The 23,458-nt window shown below is 41.3% G+C and overlaps 1 protein-coding gene across 1 annotated transcript in view; it reads left to right on the forward strand.

Annotated features, from left to right (window-relative positions):
• LOC111961767 (cadherin-22) overlaps positions 1 to 23,458 on the forward strand; it is a 161,240-nt gene that overhangs the window by 110,437 nt on the left and 27,345 nt on the right. The window contains exon 9 of the mRNA XM_023984292.2: positions 15,191 to 15,312. Within this exon, the coding sequence (XP_023840060.1) occupies positions 15,191 to 15,312 (122 nt within the window). The remainder of the gene's footprint in view (positions 1 to 15,190; positions 15,313 to 23,458) is intronic.

Genomic DNA, 23,458 nt, shown 5'->3' on the forward strand with positions numbered 1-23,458 from the left:
CTCATGTCAACTGTGAGAGACGGAATCTAAAACAAAAATCCAGGAAATCACATTGTATGAATTTTAAGAATTAATTTGCATTTTATGCATGACATAAGGATTTGATCACCTACCAACCAGTTAAGAATTCCGGCTCTCACAGAACCTGTTAGGTTTGTTCTTTAAGAAAGCCCTTCCTGTCTCTCTCCACTCATTACCTGTATTAACTGCACCTGTTTGAACTCGTTACCTGCTATTAAAGGACACCTGTCCACACACCTTCATCAAACACGACCCACAACCTCTCCACATGGCCAAGACCAGAGGCTGTAAAGGACATCAGGGGATAAAATTGTAGACATGCAACAGGCCCTGGGATGGGCTACAGGACAATAGGCAAGCAGTTCCATCCTCCTGGTGAGAAGGCAACAACGGTGGCGCAAAATATTAGAAATGTGAAGAAGTTCAAAGATGACTCATTCACCCTCCGGTCTGGGCTCCATGCCAAGATCTCACCTGTGGGGCAATCAATGATCATGAGAAGGTGAGTTATCAAGCCCGAACTACATGGCAGGCCTGGTCAATGACCTGGAGCAGAAGCTTGGCCGACCACAGTCTGCAAAGAAAACCATGAGTACACACTACCATACCGTCATGGATTAAACATCCTGCAAGCGCACCAGGTCCACCTGCTCCAGCCAGCGCATGTCCAGGCCCGTCTGAATGTTTGCAATTGGCCATCCTGGATGATCAGAGGAGGATTGGAAGAAGGTCAATGGTGGTCTTGATGCAGACACAGAAATAGAGCTTTTTGGTCTAACTCCACTGCGCCGTGTTTGGAGGAAGAAGGACGGATGGTACAACCCCAAGAACACCATCCCAACCGTGAAGCATGGATAAAAATTACAGACCTCTACATGCTTTGTAAGTAGGAAAACCTGCAAAATCGGCAGTGTATCAAATACTTGTTCTCCCCACTGTATATGGAGGCTAATTAGATGGTGGTCCTATCGCATTCGGTCTCCTATTAATACTTTTTTAAACTTTTGATGTCAGCAAGAATGAGACTAGGAAGTAATCAAGATGGCTAGATTGATTAAGCCTCCCTGTATATCTCACTAGGTCAGGGTTCTTCAGCCTCCATATATCCACTAGTTCTAATGTATCCATGATCTTCGTGATCTCCTTTAGTGCTTGAGGGTGACAGTGTGTAGAGTGATTTCCTTTTCGATCAATTAAGGTTCTTAAAACCGTATTATAATCTCCCACCATAATAATAGATTCATTCGTTGCTTGTGAGCTCAATAGATTATTATATATATTTTCGAAGAAGTGTGGATCATCATTATTTGGCCCGCATAGATTAATTAGCCAGATCTATTTTTGGTCCAATAGGATTTTTAAATAATCCATCTTCTTTGCGGATCTGTTTGCCCAGTTTTCACAATCGGATCAAAATTTGTATTAATTAGTATATTCACCCCTTTTGAGTTTCTTTGCCCATAGAAAAAAATATATTTCTCCCTCCAATGTCCTTTTTTCACCCAACCTCATCTATATTTGTAGAATGAGTTTCCTGTAAACAATAGATATTATATTCTTTCTCTTTTAGCCATGTAAAAATGTATCTATTTTTTTGATGATCTGCTAAGCCATTACAATTATAACTGGCTATACTTTTTTCCCCACTTACCATAATGATACCCAATTTTCAATTATACTTACCATAACCAATGTTTGTAAACTTAACATTAAAAAGCACCATGATGATTAAGTGTAGCTGTACCATAATATTTGCACTGTTAAGCATACTGTAGCTGCAAATTTTGTAAATCTCCAATTGTCCTAATATTACACCCACTGAAACCTCCCCCATGTCTAGGACTGTTGTCACTAAGAACATCAGACCATCTCCCTGACTCATGACGCACCTTGGCATCTTAAGGCAAACCCTTGGCCGCCAATTGGCGGTGGCAAGGGATATATGGGCAGTCTCAATATAACATACAGTTGGAGTCGGAAATTTACATACACTTAGGTTGGAGTCATTAAAACTCATTTTTCAACCACTCCACACATTTCTTGTTAACAAAATATAGTTTTGGCAAGTCGGTTAGGACATCTACTTTGTGCATGACACAAGTAATTTTTCCAACAATTGTTTTCAAACAGATAATTTCACTTATAATTCACTGTCACTTATAATTCACTGTATCACAGTTCCAGTGGGTCAGAAGCTTACTAAGCTTACTAAGTTGAATGTGCCTTTAAACAGCTTGGAAAATTCCAGAAAATTATGTTATGGCTTTAGAAGCGTCTTAAAGGCTAATTGACATCATTTGAGCCAATTGGAGGTGTACCTGTGGATGTATTTCAAGGCCTACCTTCAAACTCAGTGCCTATTTGTTTGACATCATGGGAAAATCAAAAGAAATCAGCCAAGACTTCAGAAAAAAAATGGTAGACCTCCACAAGTCTGGTTAATCCTTGAAATAATCTGTCTGTAAACAATTGTTGGAAAAATTACTTGTGTCATTTACAAAGTAGATGTCCTGACAGACTTGCCAAAACTATAGTTTGTTAACAAAAAATGTGTGGAGAGGTTGAAAAACTAGATATAATGACTCCAACCTAACTGTATGTGAACTTCCGACTTCAACTGCATATCTATATATACAGTGGCTTGCGAAAGTAACCACCCCCTTGGCATTTTTACTTTTTTGTTGTAACCAGGAATTAAAATATATTTTGGGGGGGTTTGTTTCATTTGATTTACACATCATGCCTACCACTTTGAAGATGCTAAATATTTTTTATTGTGAAACAAACAAGAAATAAGACAAAAAAAACTGAAAACTTGAGCGTGCATAACTATTCACCCCCCCCAAAGTCAATACTTTGTAGGGCCACCTTTTGTAGCAATTGCAGCTGCAAGTCTCTTGGAGTATGTCTCTATAAGCTTGGCACATCTAGCCAATGGGATTTTTGCCCGTTCTTCAAAGCAAAACTGCTCCAGCTCCTTCAAGTTGGATGGGTTCTGCTGGTGTACAGCAATCTTTAAGTCATAGCACAGATTCTCAATTGGATTGACGTCTGGGCTTTGACTAGGCCATTCCAAGACATTTAAATGCTTCCCCTTAAACCACTCGAGTGTTGCTTTAGCAGTATGCGTAGGGTCATTGTTCTGCTGGAAGGTGAACCTCCGTCCCAGTCTCAAATCTCTGGAAGACTGAAACAGGTTTCCCTCAAGAACTTCCCTGTATTTAGCGCCATCCATCATTCCTTCAATTCTGACCAGTTTCCCAGTCCCTGTCGATGAAAAACATCCCCACAGTATGATGGTGCCACCACCATGCTTCACTGTGGGGACGTTGCTCTCTGAGGGATGAGAGGTGTTGGGTTTGCGCCAGACATAGCGTTTTCCTTGATGGCCAAAAAGCTCAATTTAGTCTCATCTGACCAGAGTACCTTCTTCCTTATATTTGGGGAGTCTCCCAAATGCCTTTTGGCGAACACCAAACATGTTTGGTTCTTTTTTTCTGGACACTCTTCCATAAAGCCCAGCTCTGTGGAGTGTATGGCTTAAAGTGGTCCTATGGACAGTTACTCCAATCTCCGCTGCAGCTCCTTCAGGATTATCTTTGGTCTCTTTGTTGTTTCTCTGATCAATGCCCTCCTTGCCTTCTCTGTGTGTTTTGGTGGGCGGCCCTCTCTTGGCAGGTTTGTTGTGGTGTTATATTCTTTCCAGTTTTTAATAATGGATTTAATGGTGCTCCCCATGGGATGTTCAAAGTTTCAGATATTTTTTTATAACTCAACCCTGATCTGTACTTCTCCACAACTTTGTCCCTGACCTGTTTGGAGAGTTCCTTGGTCTTCATAGTGACGCTTGCTTGGTGGTGCCCCTTGCTTAGTGGTGTTGCAGACTGTGGGGCCTTTCAGAACAGGTGTAAATATACTGAGATCATATGACAGATCATGTGACACTTACACTGGTTCCTACTTTAAAAGTTGCGTCGGACTGCGGCTCACCTTGTGTGCTGCTGCAGCATTCTGTGGCACGCCGTTTATTTCTCTGCCATTTTTTCTGTTACTGCAGGTTATTGCTAGTTTGACCACCAGAGGGCATATTTCAGAAGCATTTGATGGTGTTCCGTATTGGCATTACCAGAAAATTTAAAACCATTTTTGTTATAACATAGTATATGGGATTGATTTTAAGAAATGTGGCTTCATTCATTTGATTAATATTATGGAGAACAACAAAAAATGAAACCCTAAGGGTTTCCGTTAAAAATATGGCACTGTAATACGTGAATGTCGGCAGTAGGCTACAGGATTGGAGGATTCTAAATTGTTTGCCTTCATTAATTTAGTTACACCAGCTCTGTCAGGAGGAATGGGCCAAAATTCACCCAACTTATTGTGGGAAGCTTGTCGAAGGCTACCCGAAACGTTTGACCCAAGTTAAGCAATTTAAAGGCCATGCTACCAAATACTAATTGAATGTATGTAAACTTCTGACCCACTGGTACTAAATGCTGAAATAAATCATTCTCTCTACTATTATTCTGACATTTCACATTCTTACAATAAAGTGGTGATCCTAACTGACCTGAGACAGGGCATTTTTACTAGGATTAAATATCAGGAATTGTGAAAAACTGAGTTTAAATATATTTGGCTAAAGTGTATGTGAACTTCTGACTTCAACTGTATATCCCAAAAATATATGGGGTATTGGAAATGATGCATTCAATTACATTGATGGAAGCAACAATCTATCCACAATATTAAAGCTGATCCACCCTCAAAAAATGTTTATATATAAAAGGAAAATATACAAATAAAATAATAATAATAAATTAATACAATTATAAAAAAACACATGTTTGATACCATTCCATTGAATCCATTCTAGACATTATTATGAGCCGTCCTGCACTGACAGAACCTCATGGCTGAACCCGGATTTACATTTCAGAGCCATAATGTTCTATCAGCAATTGCACCCCCCTAAAAAAAACAGATTTTTGAATGGCTCAGGATTTTGATACGCTGTACGTTAGGTACCTTTCCGGTGAAGACCGTAATGGGTTATGAAAGAATAATTCACATCAAAACAGTTCTGAGATCTGACATGTGAAAACTTTGAAGCTTAGTATCTCAGAACTGTGTCTTGTGCAGATAGAGCCTTACAGTCCCAAGGTCATTAAGTATGTGTCTATTTATTGAGGCTACCAGACAGCCCTTTACATTTTGATGATGTAATAATCAATTTGAACAACAAATTCCAAATGCATAAGTAAATTATATATATCAAGCTATTTTGACATACCAAAAGACCAGTAGGCCTACGCTAGTAATTGTTGCTTGATGCCCCATTGCTGGTGAGCTTGCATAGTAAATAGTTACAATTGTTGATCACCCCAAAAATTTGGAGCTGCATATGTACAGGGAGAACGCACGCAAACGTAGCCTGTTATTACAGCCATAAACACTGATGCATTATCAAAACTCAAGATACAGAAATAAACTGCGTTTTACACCTGCATTTTGAGCTGAAAGTCATTCAAGTTAGCAGTCAATATCAACTAGGGATATCATGTCATCTTGTCACTTCTCTGGAGTCCAGATTAAGCAGGATTATATGGCCTACCTGTATGCTGCAAGGGTTGCGGGATCAGATGGAAAGCATGATCTGCCCGTGGCCTTTTTCTTCCTCACAAATATCGTAATTAATTTTGTAGGTCGTAGGTCAGCTACTCTGGTTTTGCCAAGCAAAACCTAAGAAATTTAAACAAGAACTTTCTGGTCACTCATCTGGATATGTGAGCCCGCCCTTGCATGCCAATGCTGATGACTGATCGTTGGTCAATAAATCAATCAATAAAATGTATTTATAAAGCCCTTTTTACACCAGCAGAGCAATGCAGATGTAGAAGCATGGTGGCTAGGAAAAACTCCCTAGAAAGGCAGGAACATAGGAAGAAACCTACAGGGGAACAAGGCTCTGAGGGGTGGCCAGTCCTCTTCTGGCTATGCCAGTGGAGATTATAAGAGTCACAGTGTACATTAAGGCTATATCGTTCAAGAATTTCAGAAATTCATAGATGACCAGCATGGTCAAATAATAATCACAGTGGTTATAGAGGGTGCAACAGGTCAGCACCTCAGGAGTAAATGTCAGTTGGCTTTTCATAGCCGAGCATACAGAGGTCGAGACAGTAGGAGAGGGAGAGAGCGAGAAAGAGAGAGAGAGCGAAAGAGAGAGCGCGAGAGAGAGAGAGAGAGCGAAAGAGAGAGCGCGAGAGAGAGAGAGAGAGAGAGAGCGAAAGTGAGAGAGAGAGCGAGAGCAAGAGAGGTTCGAAACAGCAGGTCCGGGAAAAGGTAGCAGGTCCGTTGAACAGGTCAACAGTCAAGACGTGCAACTTTTTGGTTCTGAGGCACAGATTAGATGTTTTTGAAACAAGAATTTGGTGCAATGCAGTAGGCCTATGTTGGTGATCATATCTAATAAGCAAATGTATAATACAAATGGTAAGCTAAATGTAGCCTATTAAAATATGTATGAAAAAAAATGGTGTTTTTCCCATTCAGTTTCACACTCACAACCCTCCAAAACCTTCTCACTGCACTAGCTCACCTGATTTGTGTTGATTGACAATTGCTGGCCCAATCAGAGGGCTGAGTGTGTGTTTCACTAGCTGCATGGAGAGTAGCCTAACCCACGGAGACTCTGTGCCACAAAATGAGTGACAAAACATTACAAAACCTGGCCAGATAATTTCAAGTCATCAGTCTCAAGTCAATGTCGAGTCTCAAGTCCTGGCAAGGTTGGTAGACTTTAGAAAAGCAAGCAATAACTAAATGTACTGAATAAGACCAAATATTTTTTTCACAGATTTGAGCAGAGATGCAGAGAAGCATATTTAGGGATTGGGGGGGAAATGATTTGGGGATGACATTTAAACCAAAGTGTGTATTCCAGTCACTTCTTGTCATTCAAGGTATGAAAACAAATATCTAAATATGTCTTGTTTTGGTTAGCAGTATAGTACAACGTCACAATTTGATTGTTGATATACAGTACTGTATGACCCCATTCTCTGCCTCACTGATCTTTCGCCTCAGAAGGGAGATGAAACAAATACCAAATAACTCAGTCCATTCATATCCCCATTTCCCTATTGACCGAATTGACATTTAGAACAAACTGCTTCCTGTAGCAACCAAGCTGAACTATTGGTCGTGAACTACACAATCCCTTTATGTCTAGAGCCTGGTTCTGTGGTATACTAGTAGTTTATGTAATTTGCACTGATGCCATTCTCCTATCTGCTCTGTAGGACCCCTGTGAGTACTGTGAGTGCACATCCATTTATGTTCTTGCTGCTCAGTCAAATAGCAGTCAATTAAAATATAGCATCGATGTAAGGATTATGCTGTTAGTGGAGTGAGTATTCTCATTAGCAACACTACCACCACTGTGAAATGAAGAGTGAGTGATTGGTGGCACTTTCAATTGAAATGTTGTGCTGTTATGGACTTTGAAACTGTAAATGGATGACAATTGTAATAACATCACAACATTTGTTGACTGTACACAGTTACATATGGAGATATGTTTGAATGAATTACAATGCATGCACATCCTTTAGATCGGGTGATCACACATGCGGTTGCAATGATGACTCACTCTCAATTGATAAGGAGATACATTCGTAAAATGGTAACTTCCAACATGGAAACTCGTCGAACATAATCAAATAATTAGGAATCGGAACTAAAATGCAAGGAGATGTCGATGCGCAGAACCCACTGAGTTGTGTAATTAGGGGTAGTGAGTCTAATTTAAAGTGGGTTTTGATTGCGTTAATTATGTAATCGTCTTCCCTTCCACGTTCCGATGTGGCCTTTTAAGAAGTTCACTGAGAGAATAGGGGTGTGAACACTGCTTTGTTATCTTTTAACAGGGGCATGATCAAAATAATTGACAACACATTATTAAGTGTGTTAACTTTTACTTGGTACTCATCCCGGATCCGGGAGCACCCTCATCAGTAAAAAAGCTGACTAGCATAGCCTAGCATAGCGCCACAAGTAAATACTAGCATCTAAATATCATGAAATCACAAGTCCAAGACACCAGATGAAAGATACACATCTTGTGAATCCAGCCATCATTTCTGATTTTTTAAATGTTTTACAGGGAAGACACAATATGTATTTCTATTAGCTAACCACGATAGCAAAAGACACAACTTTTTTTTCTCCACCATTTTTTTACTGCATAGGTAGCCATCACAAATTCGACCAAAAAAAGATATAAATAGTCACTAACCAAGAAACAACTTCATCAGATGACAGTCTGATAACATATTTATTGTATAGCATATGTTTTGTTCGAAAATGTGCATATTTCAGGTATAAATCATAGTTTTACATTGCAGCCACCATCACAACTCTCACCAAAGCAACTAGAATAACTACAGAGAGCAACGTGAATTACCTAAATACTCATCATAAAACATGAAAAATACACAGCGTACAGCAAATGAAAGACCAACATCTTGTGAATCCAGCCAATATTTCAGATTTTTCAAGTGTTTTACAGCGAAAACACAATTTAGCATTATATTAGCTTACTACAATAGCCAACCACACAGCAGCATTGATTCATGCACGTTAGCGATAGCGAATAAACCAGCAAAAGATATTAAATTTTTCACTAACCTTCTCAAAACTTCATCAGATGACAGTCCTATAACATCATATTACACAATACATATATTGTTTGTTCGAAAATGTGCATATTTAGCGGCACAAATCGTGGTTATACAATGAGAATAGTAGCCAAGCTGCAAACAAAATGTCGGGAGAAATCTTGGGAGAGGCACCTAATCTAATCAATAACTAATCATAAACTTGACTAAAAAATACAGGTTGGACAGCAAATGAAAGATACATTAGTTCTTAATGCAACCGCTGTGTTAGATTTTTTAAATTAACGTTACTACGACATACAGCGTGCGTTAAAGCGAGACCGCACCGAAATTAATGGCGGAATAGTAGTTTAACATTTTTCAACAGAACAACGAATTAACATTATAAATAGTTCTTACTATTTGATGAGCTTCCATCAGAATCTTGTGCAAGTTGTCCTTTGTCCAGAAGAATCGTTGCTCGGTTGTAGATTGTCGTCTTCAACTTTGGAATTAGCAGCAAACATTAGCCATGTGACGAAGACGTGTCCAACTCACTATAACGCAGCACAAATGAAATACCGAAAATCGCAATATACTGATATAACTCGGTTTAAAATAACCGAGGTTGCAGTGCATGTCGACCCATAGATTACATGCAAATTTATAAACTGACCCTGGAACAGAGCCCCCGATTTGCGATTTTTCAGTTCCTGACAGGAAGTTTGCTGCAAAATGAGTTCTGTTTTACTCACAGATATAATTCAAACGGTTTTAGAAACTAGAGAGTGTTTTCTATCCAATAGTAATAATAATATGCATATTGTACGAGCAAGAATTGACTACGAGGCAGTTTAATTTGGGAACGAATTTTTACAAAGTCGAAATGGCGCCCCCCTATTGAGAAAAGGTTAATTCATATTTCAATGTTTAAAACTTCTTATGGCTGCAATCCCGGTAACGGGATGATATGACAACAGCCAGTGAAAGTGCAGGGCGCAAAATTCAAAACAACAGAAATCTCATAATTAAAATTCCTCAGACATACATGTGTCTTATACCATTTTAAAGGTAATCTTGTTGTTAATCCCACCAAAGGGTCCAATTTCAAATATGCTTTTCAGCGAAAGCACTACAAACGATTATGTTAGGTCACACCAAACCACAATAAGCACAGCCATTTTTCCAGCGAGAGATAGCAGTCACAAAAAGCACAAATAGAGATAAAATTAATCACTAACCTTTGATGATCTTCATCAGATGACACTCATAGGACTTCATGTTACACAATACAGGTATGTTTTGTTTAATAAAGTTCATATTTATATAAAAAAATCAGAGTTTACATTGGCGCGTTACATTCACTAGTTCCAAAAACAAACAGTGATAGTGCATAGCCACATCGTTTCAACAGAAATACTCATCATAAATGTAGATGATAATACAAGTTATACACATGGAATTATAGATAAACCTCTCCTTAATGCAACCGCTGTGTCAGATTTCCCGAAAACTTTACAGAAAAAGCAAACCATGCAATAATCGGAGACGGAGCTCAGAACAATAATCAAATTAGCCGCATGGTCAAAGAATGTTCACCTCATGGCAGTGGTGACTCATTCCTGTATCCTTTGGCCCCCCTTCACAACAGAGTCATCAGACAAAGTTCTACAGACTGTTGACATCTAGTGGAAGCCGTAGGAAGTGAATACTCATTCATATCTCGCTGTGATTTCAATGGGAACTTGGTTGAAACTTGACCAGCCTCAGAATTTCCACTTCCAGTAATTTTTTAATATTCATTATTTGATAGTAGGAGCTCTGATATGAAAATAGGCTCGCTCATTTGTGACTCACACTCTGGATTTGGTTTTATGTAGCAAAATTTGAAATTGGGTTTATTACATTGGATAAAAGCAGCGACTCAGAGCAACAAAATGGTATATCCAACACTGCATTTTTGAGGAATAATGGGAAAGTAATTCTGCTTTGAAAGTTAAACTCACTTTTAAGAAATTGCCTTTGAATATTTTGGTATCTATTGAAGAGCTCTTTGTCTACACCCATTCAGCATCGTTCACACCCTCTTAAGCTTTAACCACACCCATCTCGTTTTGCTCATGGAGCATTCAGAGCGCACACTTGACGCTTGAGCCAATGATTTGTTTACCTCTGAATAACATAAAACAGCCTAACCAGCCCTGCTGGCAACAATTTCGTTATGCTTTTTTGACGACGTTTACTGACACCGGCCATAATCAATGGGTGTTGTATACTTCAGCTTAATTAAGACATGTAGCTAGCTAGCTAGCTAGCTAGCTAGGTAAACAATGAACCTAGCTAGGTAAACAACATGTAAGATCACACACACGTCACGTAACCTTAGCTAACGAGCCAGCCAGCTAACGTTAGCTAGTTAAACAACAATGAACATAGTGCCAAATCATGTCGTTACTATCCTGCATGAATCTGCTGGGAACTAACCAACCAGGTTCAATGTTAGCTAGCTAACATTAGGCTCTAACTAGCAAAGCAAACAGTTCTGGGATACGATTAATAACATCATACATGTAATGTTAGCCAGGGAGCCAGCCAGCTAACAGTATACTTTAGCTTGAAATGAAACCACATTCTGTCAAAATTACAAATGTGTAATATTTGAAAATGTGGCTAGCTAGCCTATCTTTATTTATAATGTTTACATTTATTATTTCTACCCCTTTTTCTCCCCCAAGTTCATGGTATCCAATTGGTAGTTACAGTCTTGTCTCATCGCTGCAACTCCCGTACAGACTCGGGAGAGGCGAAGGTCGAGAGCCGTGCGCCCTCTGAAACACAACCCAACCAAGCCGCACTGCTTCTTGACACCATGCCCACTTAACCCAGAAGCCAGTCGAACTAATGTGTCGGAGGAAACACTGTATACCTTGCGACCGTGTCAGCATGCACTTCGCTCGGCCCGCCACAGGAGTCGCTAGTTCGTGATGGGACAAGGACATCCCTGCCGGCCAAACCCTCCCCTAACCCGGACAACGCTGGGCCAAATGTGCGCCGCCCCATGGGTCTCCTGGTCGCCCCATGGGTCTCCTGACGCCAGCTGCGACAGAGCCTAGACTCAACCCAGAATCTCTAGTGGCACAGCTAGCACTGCGATGCAGTGCCTTAGACCTCCGCGCCACTCGGGAGGCCAGCTAGACTATCTTACCCGTATAGATCATCATGCATGATGAACGCGTCTCCCTGTCACGGATGCCATGCCACGGTTGCCCTTGAAGATGTAATCCGGAAACAGGTGTTTTCTCCATCTCTTTAGCTGTCATACTCTAATTCCACTGATTTCAAAACTCATGCAGCTCCACTACACAATACATTTTTAAAGCCGTGTTCGACAGGATTACCAACACAGACTGACCAGCTCAAATAGACAGAAGCACTCTATATGGCAGACCAATCCTTTCTCCTCTCTCAGCATGTCCAGCCCACTCATTATCTCAGCCAATAATGGCAAGTGGGGAGGCTGCTGTATTTTTCTGTGGCTTAACCAACAAGGCTCATAATTGAACAATTGTATTAACATTTGCAGATGGCATACAAGTTTGTTATTAAGGCACATGGAAGCGCACATGTTCCACGTATTTAGAATTTTTTTTAAACGTTCAAATGGCTCTCATGTGAAGTCGTGACTTGAGACATGCGACTAGTTTCGTGAAATGGGTCACATTTGTGTTGGCCCTCACTCGTGTCAGAAAAGTGTTATCCCGTAACGGAAGTAATTTTAGGACACATTAAAAGCTGTCACCACTCACTGGAAATGCACAAGCTTACTGATGGCTTCATTGGGAAAATGTTGTCTTTCATGCGGTCTCCCGTTGAACACAACATTCTCAAAATAAATGTTATTTGTCACATGCGCCAAATACAACAGGTGTAGACATTACAGTGAAATGCTTACTTACAAGCCCTTAATAACCAACAATAATTAAACAACATTATTAACCAATAACCAACAACAATGCAGAAAATCCCTAAAAAAGTAAGAGATGAAAATAACAAATAATTAAAGAGCAGCAGTAAATAATAATAGCGGGGATATATACAGGGGGTACCGGTACAGAGTCAATGTGTAAATGTGCGGGGGGCACCGGTGTCGAGGTAATTGAGGTACCTATGTACATGTAGGTAGAGTTATTAAAGTGGCTATGCATAGATGATAACAGAGAGTAGCAGCAACGCGGGGGGAGGGGAATGCAAATAGTCTGGGTAGCCATTTGATTAGCTATTCAGGAGTCTTATGACTTGGGGGTAGAAGCTGTTTAGAAGCCTCTTGGACCTAGACTTGGCGCTCCGGTACCGGTTGCCATGCGGTAGCAGAGAGAACAGTCTATGACTAGGGAGGTTGAAGTTTTTGACAATTATTCGGGCCTTCCTCTGACACCGCCTTGTATAGAGGTCCTGGATGGTAGGAAGCTTAGCCCTGGTGATGTACTGGGCCGTATGCACTACCCTTCGTAGTGCCTTGCGGTCGGAGGCCAAGCAGTTGCCATACCAGGCAGTGATGCAACCCGTCAGGATGCTCTCAATGGTGCAGCTGAAAAACCTTTTGAGGATATGAGGACCCATGCCAAATCTGTTCAGTCTCCTGAGGGGGAATAGGTTTTGTCGTACCCTCTTCACGACTGTCTTGGTGTGCTTGGATTATGTTCGTTTCTTGGTAATGTGGACGCCAAGGAACTTGAAGCTCTCAACCTGCTCCACTACAGCCCCGTCGATGAGAATTGGGGTGTGCTCGGTCCTCCTTTTCCTGTAGTCCACAATCATCTCCTTTGTCTTGATCACGTTGAGGGAGAGGTTGTTGTCCTTGCACCACACCGTCAGGTCTCTGACCTCCTCCCTATATGCTGTCTCATCGTTGTTGGTGATCAGGCCTACCACTGTTGTGTCATCAGCAAAATTAATGATGGTGTTGGAGTCGTGCCTGGCCGTGCAGTCATGAGTGAACAGGGAGTACAGGAGGGGACTGAGCATGTACCACATGAGGGGCCCCCGTGTTGAAGATAATTTTGGCGGATGTGTTGTTACCTACCCTTACCACCTGGGGGGCGGCCCGTCAGGAAGTCCAGGATACAGTTGCAGAGGGAGGTGTTTAGTCCCAGGGTCCTTAGCTTAGTGATGAGCTTTGAGGGCACTATGGTGTTGAACGCTGAGCTGTAGTCAATGAATAGCATTCTCACTTAGGTGTTCCTTTTGTCCAGGTGGGGAAGGGCAGTGTGGAGAGCCATAGAGATTACATCATCTGCGGATCTGTTGGTGCGGGATGCAAATTGGAGTTGTCTAGGGTTTCTGGGATAATGGTGTTGATGGTGTTACAGACGTGAGTGCTACGGGTCAGTAGTCATTTAGGCAGGTTACCTTAGTGTTCTTGGCACAGGGACTATGGTGGTTTGCTTGAAACATGTTGGTATTACAGACTCAGACAGGAAGAGGTTGAAAATGTCTTTGAAGACACTTGCCAGTTGGTCAGCGCATGCTCGGAGTACACGTCCTGGTAATCCGTCTGGCCCAGCGGCCTTGTGAATGTTGACCTGTTTAACGGTCTTACTCACATCGTCTGCGGAGAGCGTGATCACACAGTCGTCCGGGACAGCTGATGCTCTTGTGTCACTGGGCAGCTCTCGGCTGTGCTTCCATTTTGTAGTTTGTAATCGTTTGCAAGCCCTGCCAAATCCGACAAGTGTCAGAGCCGGTGTAGTACAATTCGATCTTAGTCCTGTATTGACGCTTTGCCTGTTTGATGGTTCGTTGGAGGGCATTTCTTATATGCTTCCTGGTTAGAGTACCCCTCCTTGAAAGCGGCAGCTCTACCCTTTAGCTAGATGTGAATGTTGCCTGTAATCCATGGGTTCTGGTTGGGGTATGTACGTACAGTCACTGTGGGGACGACATCCTCAATGCATTTATTGATAAAGCCAGTGACTGATGTGTTGTACTCCTCAATACCATCGGAAGAATCACAGTATATATTCCAGACTGTGCTAGAAAAACAGTCCTGTAGTTTAGCATCTGCTTCTTCTGACCACTTATTTATAGACCAAGTCACTGGTGCTTCCTGCTTTAATTTAGCTTGTAAGTAGGAATCAGGAGGATAGAGTTATGGTCAGATTTGCCAAATGGAGGGAGAGGAAGAGCTTTGTACGCATCTCTGTGTGTGGAGAAAAGGTGATAAGAATATGCACTGCACGATATTATGACCTCCCTGTTTTCTCAGATTTCAATCATCTTTGTACCACATTTCACCTCTGAAGGTTATATATAGAATAATGTACCGTTTTGGTTTTGTTTGGTAATTTCTTTCAGTCTTTCAATATTATACATTGAAAGAGTGAATGTCCAGTTCAACACATTACTTCAGTCACTACAATATTACTGTTATAGTATACAGTACAACATCACCATTTTGTAAAATATTCAATACAAACACTATAAATTCATCTCTGTTCTCTTTGTAGATAATGTATCCCAGATATCCCATTCGTCAGTGAGCATTCGTATCCTGGATGTGAATGATAACCCTCCTGAACTGGCCACGCCCTATGAGGCATCTATCTGTGAGGATGCCAAGCCGGGTCAGGTAAGGGCAAATTCTAAAGTAATGCATTAATACCATGTATTTAATGTGCTGGTTTTGTGAATGGTGTGTGTGAATGAAGTTGCTGGTATTTCATAAATTCATCATAATAATTATTTCCAGTAGATTATCAGAAATATTACCATTACTCAACCAAAACTGAGTTCAACAGCAATAAGGGGCTAAGAAAACAAATGCCATTGGGAAACTGACTTAATTGGCAATATTTTGGATACATTTTGAATTTCGAAGGTGTACATACAGAAATGTAATGTGATGATTTACCAATATCACAAGTCAATATCACAGTTGTGGAACAGCCCATTGTTGCATTGTGCTCTATCTAGTTTTGTTTTATGAACTATCCAGCACCAGCAATCCAACTCCTCTACTTCATTTAAACTATCTCTGATGCATCAAATCGGAGATGTTGTTTCCAAAGCTGTGTTTAAAACATAAGTTGTTTGCTATATACCAGTAGACCTTTGTATGCTTGCTGGTCGGAGGCAATGTTGGGAAATCAGTTTGTGTTGGTTGTAGAGCACAGCCAATCATTCTTCCGCTTTGTCAGAATTGTTTCATTATCGCCTAGATTCTCGTTTGGACCTTTTTTCAATTGGACAGCATGATCTATTTGACACTTTGTTCCAAAGGCAATTTATAAACTCTGTTTTTGGCACACAAGAAGCTTACCAAAGTGGGCTTACGCCAATACTTGAGTTATTGGTTATAAAATGAAGATGTATGTCTGTGCTCTTTGCATTTGTGCTTTCTTGACTAAAGATGTAAAGCTGGGATTGAATCCGTATATAATAAGCCATTTAGCAGACACTTTTATCCGAAGTGACTTACAGTGAGTGTATACATTTTCCATTTGGTGGCCCCAGCATCAATATACAAGTATCAGTCTTCAATATAGTGTCAAATAATCCAAATTGAGTTAGCCCCTTTGGAGGATGGATGTTGTATGTTATTTAAATTTGTTGATACCATGCATTTGCATGCGATTTTATACCCTTCATCTGTTGTATTTATAAACAAAAAAAATGCCAGCTGTTTTGATATTTACTACATAATATTCAACAGCCGATTTAGTGGAGAGATTACACAATATCATTGAAGTTGGACAGAAACGAATGCATAATCCAAAGGTCATGAACTTGGAACAGTTGGTGGCATAAGAATAAAACATGTGTGGCTGTATACATAGTGCAGAAGAAGGAGAATAGACAGAATAACCCTGATTCTCAACTTCCATTATAAAATGGACGTGGTCATTAAGGTATTTTATTTCCATTCACGGTCAACAAGCCACAGGCTCAGTTGGAGCCAATTACACTGAGCGGAGCAAAGGAATAATTAAAAGACTAGGGATGCATCCCAAATGGCATTCTACTCCCTATATAGTATAGTGCACTACTTTTGACCAGGGCCCTATAGGCCCTAGTCAAAGGTAGTGCAGTATATAAGGAGTAGGGTGACATCTGGGATGCACGGAGATTTTAAGCGAGGCCTCCAAGCTGGAAGCCACATTTACATGTGTAATGAGGCTTAGGCCTCCCCTCCTCTTGATCTGCAGACTCTTAACTGCTCATCGCCCTCTGTGTTTGCCACCTCTCCCAATAACATTGTCTGGTCTGATCTCTTGCCACCTCGCTCCCTCCTCCATCTGCAAGCCAACATTAACCTTCAACACATAATCATAGGGAGACCATTAGTCTTATTGTTGAGATTTCCCCCCACAGGGTTCTTTCACAGGTCCATTTAGATTTCAGACGTGCAGCTCAAAGATGTTCAGCTCACGGGCACATTGACATTTGGAAATCTTTTTCAAATAACGTAGATAGGACCATATTTTCCCTGACGTCTATCCATTGATGGGTCAGGAAAAATGGTCAGTTTGTTGACAGGTAAGCTTTAGAAGTTTTTGTTGAAGGCACAATCAAATCAAATTGTATTTGTCACATGCGCCGAATACAACAGGTGTTGACCATACAGTGAAATGCTTACTTACAAGCCCTTATCCAACAATACAGTTTAAAAAATAAATACGTGATAAGTAAAAAATCTAAAATAAAAGTAACAAGTAATTAAAGAGCAGCAGAAAAATAACAATAGTGAGGCTATATGCAGGGGGTGCCGGTACAGAGTCAATGTGCGGGGGCACCGGTTAGGCGAGGTAACTGAGGTAATATGTACATGTAGGTAGTGTTAAAGTGACTATGCATAGATAATAAACAGAGAGTAGCAGCAGTGTAAAAGAGGGGGGGCAATGCAAATAGTCTGGCTAGCCATTTGATTAGCTGTTCAGGACTCTTATCGCTTGGGAGTAGAAGCTGTTAATAAGTATTTTGGACCTAGACTTGGTGCTCCAGTACCGCTTGCCGTGCGGTAGCAGAGAGAACAGTCTATGACTAGGGTGGCTGGAGTTTTAAACAATTTTTAGGGCCTTCCTCTGACACCACATGGTATAGAGGTCCTGGATGGCAGGAAGCCTTGCCCTAGTGATGTACTGGGGCGTACACACTACCCTCTGTAGTGCCTTGATAGTTTGTTGTTGACGTGGACGGCAATGAACTTGAAGCTCTCAATCTGCTCCACTACAATGCATACAGCACTGTAAACCAGGACACTTAAAACTTTGCTCTCTTGGTCTAGCTGTCTCTTAGCTGCCTGGGACATTTCATTCCTTTTCTTCCTGCTCTGTAATGTTCCAGAAGTTCTCTCATCTTTGACCGCAAAAAGATTGAATGGAAATGTGTTGTCTTTGGGTCAGGGGTTTCCCGTGTTCATTCTCTGCCTTGGCATAACTACTTGGAGCATTCTGGGACAGATTTGCTGCTCTCTATGGGGCCAATTCCGACCCAAGTTATGTGTGCGGAAATAAAACTGAATTCCCTTTTTATGCACTTTTCTCTATGCGTATTCTGACCTTGAATTTAAGCATGAGAATAACATGCTATTCACCCGTAATTATTTTGCGGTGGAGATCAAAGAAATTAAGGTGTGGAGGAGGTGTGTCTACAGATACGCCATATTCTGACCTCGACATAATTCCACCAGCCTAGTGCTCGCGAAAAGGTGGAATAAGGAATGTGCCACTGTAGCAAACATGTGTAACAACTGTTTGGGTTTGAAAACCGGTCAAGGTGTGGAGAAATACTAGATGAAAAATGAGGCGAACAACTTCTACATTTAGTGTGGCTCAGTTGGTAGAGCATGGCGCTTGCAACGCCAGGGTTGTGGGTTCATTCCCCACGGGGGGACCAGGATGAATATGTATGAACTTTCCAATTTGTAAGTCGCTCTGGATAAGAGCGTCTGCTAAATGACTTAAATGTAAATGATTTAAAGGTTTAAAAGACATACATACAGTGCCTTCAGTAAGTATTCACACCCCTTGCCTTTTTCCACGTGTTGTTGTGTTACATCCTGAATTAAGAATATATTATATTGAAATATTGTGTCACTGGCCTACACACAATACCCCATTAATGGAATAATGTTTTTATACATTTTTACAAATAATAGTTTGTAACATGATTTAAAAATGTTTTAATATACATTTGTTTACCTTTATTTAACTAGGCAAGTCAGTTAAGACCAAATTCTTATTTACAATGATGGCCTACTAGGGAACAGTGGGTTAACTGCCTTGTTCAGGGGCAGAACGACAGATTTTTACCATATCAGCTCGGGGATTCAAACCAGCAGCCTTTCGGTTACTGGCCCAACGCTCTAACCTCTAGGCTACCTGCCGCCCCAAAATGACTACCTGATCTCTGTACCCCACACATACAATGATATGTACGGTCCCTCCGTCGAGCATGGAATTTCAAACACAGATTCAACCACAAAGACCAGGAATGTTTTCCAATTCCTCGCAAAGAAGGGCACCTATTGGTAGATGGGTTAAAGTAAAAAAAAGCAGACATTGACTATCCGTTTGAGCAAGGTGAAGTTATTAATTACACTTTGGATGGAAACAAGTCAGGGATTTCACCATGTGGCCAATGGTGACTTTCAGAGAAAACTGAGGATGGCTCAACAACATTTTAGTTAGCACCAGTACAAAGCTAAATGACGGTGAAAAGAAGGTTGTACAGAATACAAATATTCCAAAACATGCATCCTGTTTGCAATAGGGCACTAAAGTAAAACTGCAATACATGTGGCAAAGAAATGAACTTCATCTCCTGAAAACAAAGTGTTATGTTTGGGGCAAATCCAACGCAACACATCACTGGGTAGCACTTTTCATATTTTCAAGCATGGTTGTGGCTGCATCATGTTATGGGTACGCTTGTCATCGGCAAGGAAAAGGTATGTTTTTTTAGGATAAAAAGAAACGGAATAGAGCTAAGCACAGGCAAAATCCTAGAGGAAAACCTGGTTCAGTCTGCTTTCCAACAGGCACTGGGAGGCAAATTCACCTTTCAGCAGGACAATAACCTAAAACACATGGCAAAATATACACTGGAGTTGCTTACCAAGACGACATTGAATGTTCCTGAGTGGCTTAGTTACAGTCTTGCCTTAAATGGACTTGAAAATCTATGGCAAGACTTGAAAATGAATGTCTATCAATTAAGAATTTTAAACAGAATAATATGCAAATATTGTACAATCCAGGTGTGCAATGCACTTAAAGACATACCCAGAAAGACACAGCTGGAATCGCTGCCAAAGGGGATTCTAACATGCATTGCCTCAGATGTGTGAATATTTATGTAAATGAGATATTTCTGAATTTAATCTTCAATATATTAGCAAAAATGTCTAAAAACATGTTTTCATCGTCATTATGGGGTATTGTGTGTAGATGAGAAAAACAATCTATTTACTCCATTTTGAATTCAGGCTGTAACACAGCAAAATGTGGAATAAGTCAAGGGGTATGAATACTTTCTGAAGGCACTGTATGCATATGGAAAGACAGCCACGTTCCTCTAAAAGGTTCTCAGCAAATCTCTCCCCCTCCAGAGGGGAGGGAAGACCTAAATACTCTTGCCTTATCTGTTCGCTGTTTCACCCGTCCATGCCTGGTGCCAAAGCAATAAATCAAGACCTTAGGGTTGAATAGACTATACATCTGAAACATCTTAATCGCTTAAGGACACCCATGGCCGATTTTATGGCTATAGTTTAAGGGCCTAGATACCAGTTACTAAGACCTGTTTTGTGGTTACCTCTGGCGTTAGAGAGGGTACCTAAAGTCCAAAATCCATTAGGGAATAATCATTATAAAATAGTTTGCAGCAAAAGTCAAAGCACAAGTGGACATCAATAAAATACATGTTTTACTATTATTCCACACTGGAGAAGGTGGCCCGCACCGGAATGTCTGTGTTATCTACTACCCTGTCTATTGCAAACCAAGAAAACATTTACCAAAGAATATAAATATATTTGTTTTCAGCCACACTTAATTTTGGATTGGATTTTGGTTTTACGCACCACACAAAGACTATTACAGTTTTTTGCATGTGATTGTTTCTGCTTTCCTCACTTTATACTACCTTCAAATAATAGTACCTTTTTAATTATTGTACATGAACCATTTAATTTCCCCAACTTTGCACAGCCTAAAACGTTGATGCAGAGATACATTTGTATATACAGTGTATATGGACACTCTTCAAATTAGTGGATTCGGCTATTTCAGCCACACTCATTGCCAAAAGATGTATAAAATCGAGCACACAGCCGAGCAATCTCCATAGAGAACATTGGCAGTAAAATGGCCTTACTGAAGAGCTCAGTGACATTCAACGTGGCACCGTCATAGGATGCCAGCTTTCCAATAAGTAAGTTCGTCAAATTTCTGCCCTGCTAGAGCTGCCCCGGTCAATGCTGTAAATGCTGTTTTTGTGAAGTGGAAACGTCTACGAGCAACAACAGCCCAGCCGCAAATTGGTGTGCCACACAAGCTCACAGAATGGGATCGCTGAGTGCTGAAGCGCATAGCACATAAAAATCGTCTTTCCTCGGTTACAACACTCCACCACTCCAAACTGCGTCTGGAAGCAACGTCAGCACAAGAACTGTTTGTCGGGAACTTTATGAAATGGGTTTCCATGGCCGAGCAGCCGCACACAAGCCTAAAATCACCATGTGCAATGCCAAGCCTCAGCTGGAGTGGTGTAAAGCTTACTGGCATTGGACTCTGGAGCAGTGGAAACGCGTTCTCTGGAGTGATGAATCACGCTTTACCATCTGGCAGTCCAATGGACAAATCTGAGTTTGGCGGATGTCAGGACCACGCTACATGCCCGAATGCATAGTGCCAACTGACATCAACCCCATTGAACACCTTTGGGATGAATTGGAATGGCGACTGCGAGCCAGGCATAATCTCCCAACATCAGTGCCCGACCTCACTAATGCTCTTGTGGCTGAATGGAAGCAAGTCCCTGCAGTAATGTTCCAACTTGTAGTGGAAAGCCTTCCCAGAAGAGTGGAGGCTGTTCCAGCAGCAAAGGGGGGACCAACTCCATATTAATGCTCCTGATTTTGGAACACACTTTTGGTCATGTAGTGTACATTTGATAGATTAGCCTACATTCTATTAATACCTAATGTGTGGGTTTGCAGATTAATATAATTTGGTAAAATATGTTGTTCAGTAGCTGGTATAGGATAAGGTCGCCTACAAACCAATGTAAAAAATGCAGCAACTCAATGGGAGCAGAGCATTGCAGGAGCACGTTACAACGGGTCATTTCAGAGTGTCCGGAGATGTCGTTGGCATCTCCCAAATCTATGTCCATGTGCCTGTCCCTCTTCCTTGTTGCGATGCTACGGCACACCAACCACATCACTTCATTCATTTCCCCGACGCCCCTGCAGAACATTGGTGCATCAAGGAGAGGTTCCACGCCAAGGCCCCAATGTGCTCGGTACCATCGGCGGCACCCATATACTGTAGCCACCAGGGCACCCTCTGTCAACGAGCATGTGTACAGAAATCGAATGAGGCAACAAGCTGTGAATGTTCAAGTGGTCTGTGACGCAGATCAGAGTGTGTTCCAAATTTCCAGGGTCAGCCCTTGACTCCATTTTGTGGCACTCTGGGTTGGCGGAGAGAATGGCCACTCTGAATGAAGAATTGCTAGTCGGTGAGTAGCCTATATATAACCCATGTTTAATGAGTAAGATGTATGTAATTGTGCTATTAGTTTATTAAAAGGTGTTTATCTCAACAGGCGACAAAGGCAATCCACTTCTGCCATGGCTCATGATGTCCTTCCACAACCCTTCAAGCCAGGAGGGGTATAATGTGGCACACTCTCACCAGGGGTATCGTGGAGAGTATCTTCAGAGTCCTAAAGAGCAGGTTCCTGCAACTTGACACTCCTGACTGTACCATGCTGCTAACACCTATCAAGATGTGCCTGGTGTTTGTGGCATGCGCCATGTTACACAACATGGCAGTGAGGCGAGACATCCAAGCACCCGGTCCCGGTCCACAACAGCTGCAGCAAGATGAAGAGGAAGGCCGTTACCTGCAGGTCACCAGGGAGATGACAGTGCTAGGAGAGCATGCCAACAACTGGCCGATGGCTATATTGCTTAGGTGCATCCCCTCAAACCAAACACTTTCCATATATGTGACCCGATTCAGGAAACTAGGTGTATGTCGCAAGTCACAACTTTACAGGAGAGACGTTTGAACGTAATTTCGGTAAGGACAGCAGATTTGTTGTTTTCTACTGGAGTCACTTTTAAGCATATAGCAAATAAATAGAGCGAGTCACATCAGTGGCCAGTATCTCCAGCTCCTCGCTGGAGAAGTTGGTTTAAGTGTCTTTTTTTTTGTCTCCTCCATTGTGGTTCTAGACCACTAGTCATACTGATAACCTTAAATAGCCCAGTATTCCATTCCATCTAGTTGAAACAATTTTTTACAAGCCGGGTGATAGCCCTTCATTTACCATGATGATAACCCCACTGAAATGGGCAAGCTGCAGCTGTTAATTGAATTTTACTTGTGCACATGTAATCCCTGAAATTGGGTCCAGCTGCCCCACCACCTGCACAAGTAAAAAATTGGCTATATTAGGCTTTTTGCACTCATAGTTTCAAATATGCAAATTCAAAATAGCTTACGGTCAAGCACTATCCAGGTTCTAAATGTCAACTTAAATTT

The sequence above is a fragment of the Salvelinus sp. IW2-2015 genome, linkage group LG1 (genome assembly GCF_002910315.2).
Source record: "Salvelinus sp. IW2-2015 linkage group LG1, ASM291031v2, whole genome shotgun sequence".
NCBI lineage: Eukaryota > Metazoa > Chordata > Actinopteri > Salmoniformes > Salmonidae > Salvelinus > Salvelinus sp. IW2-2015.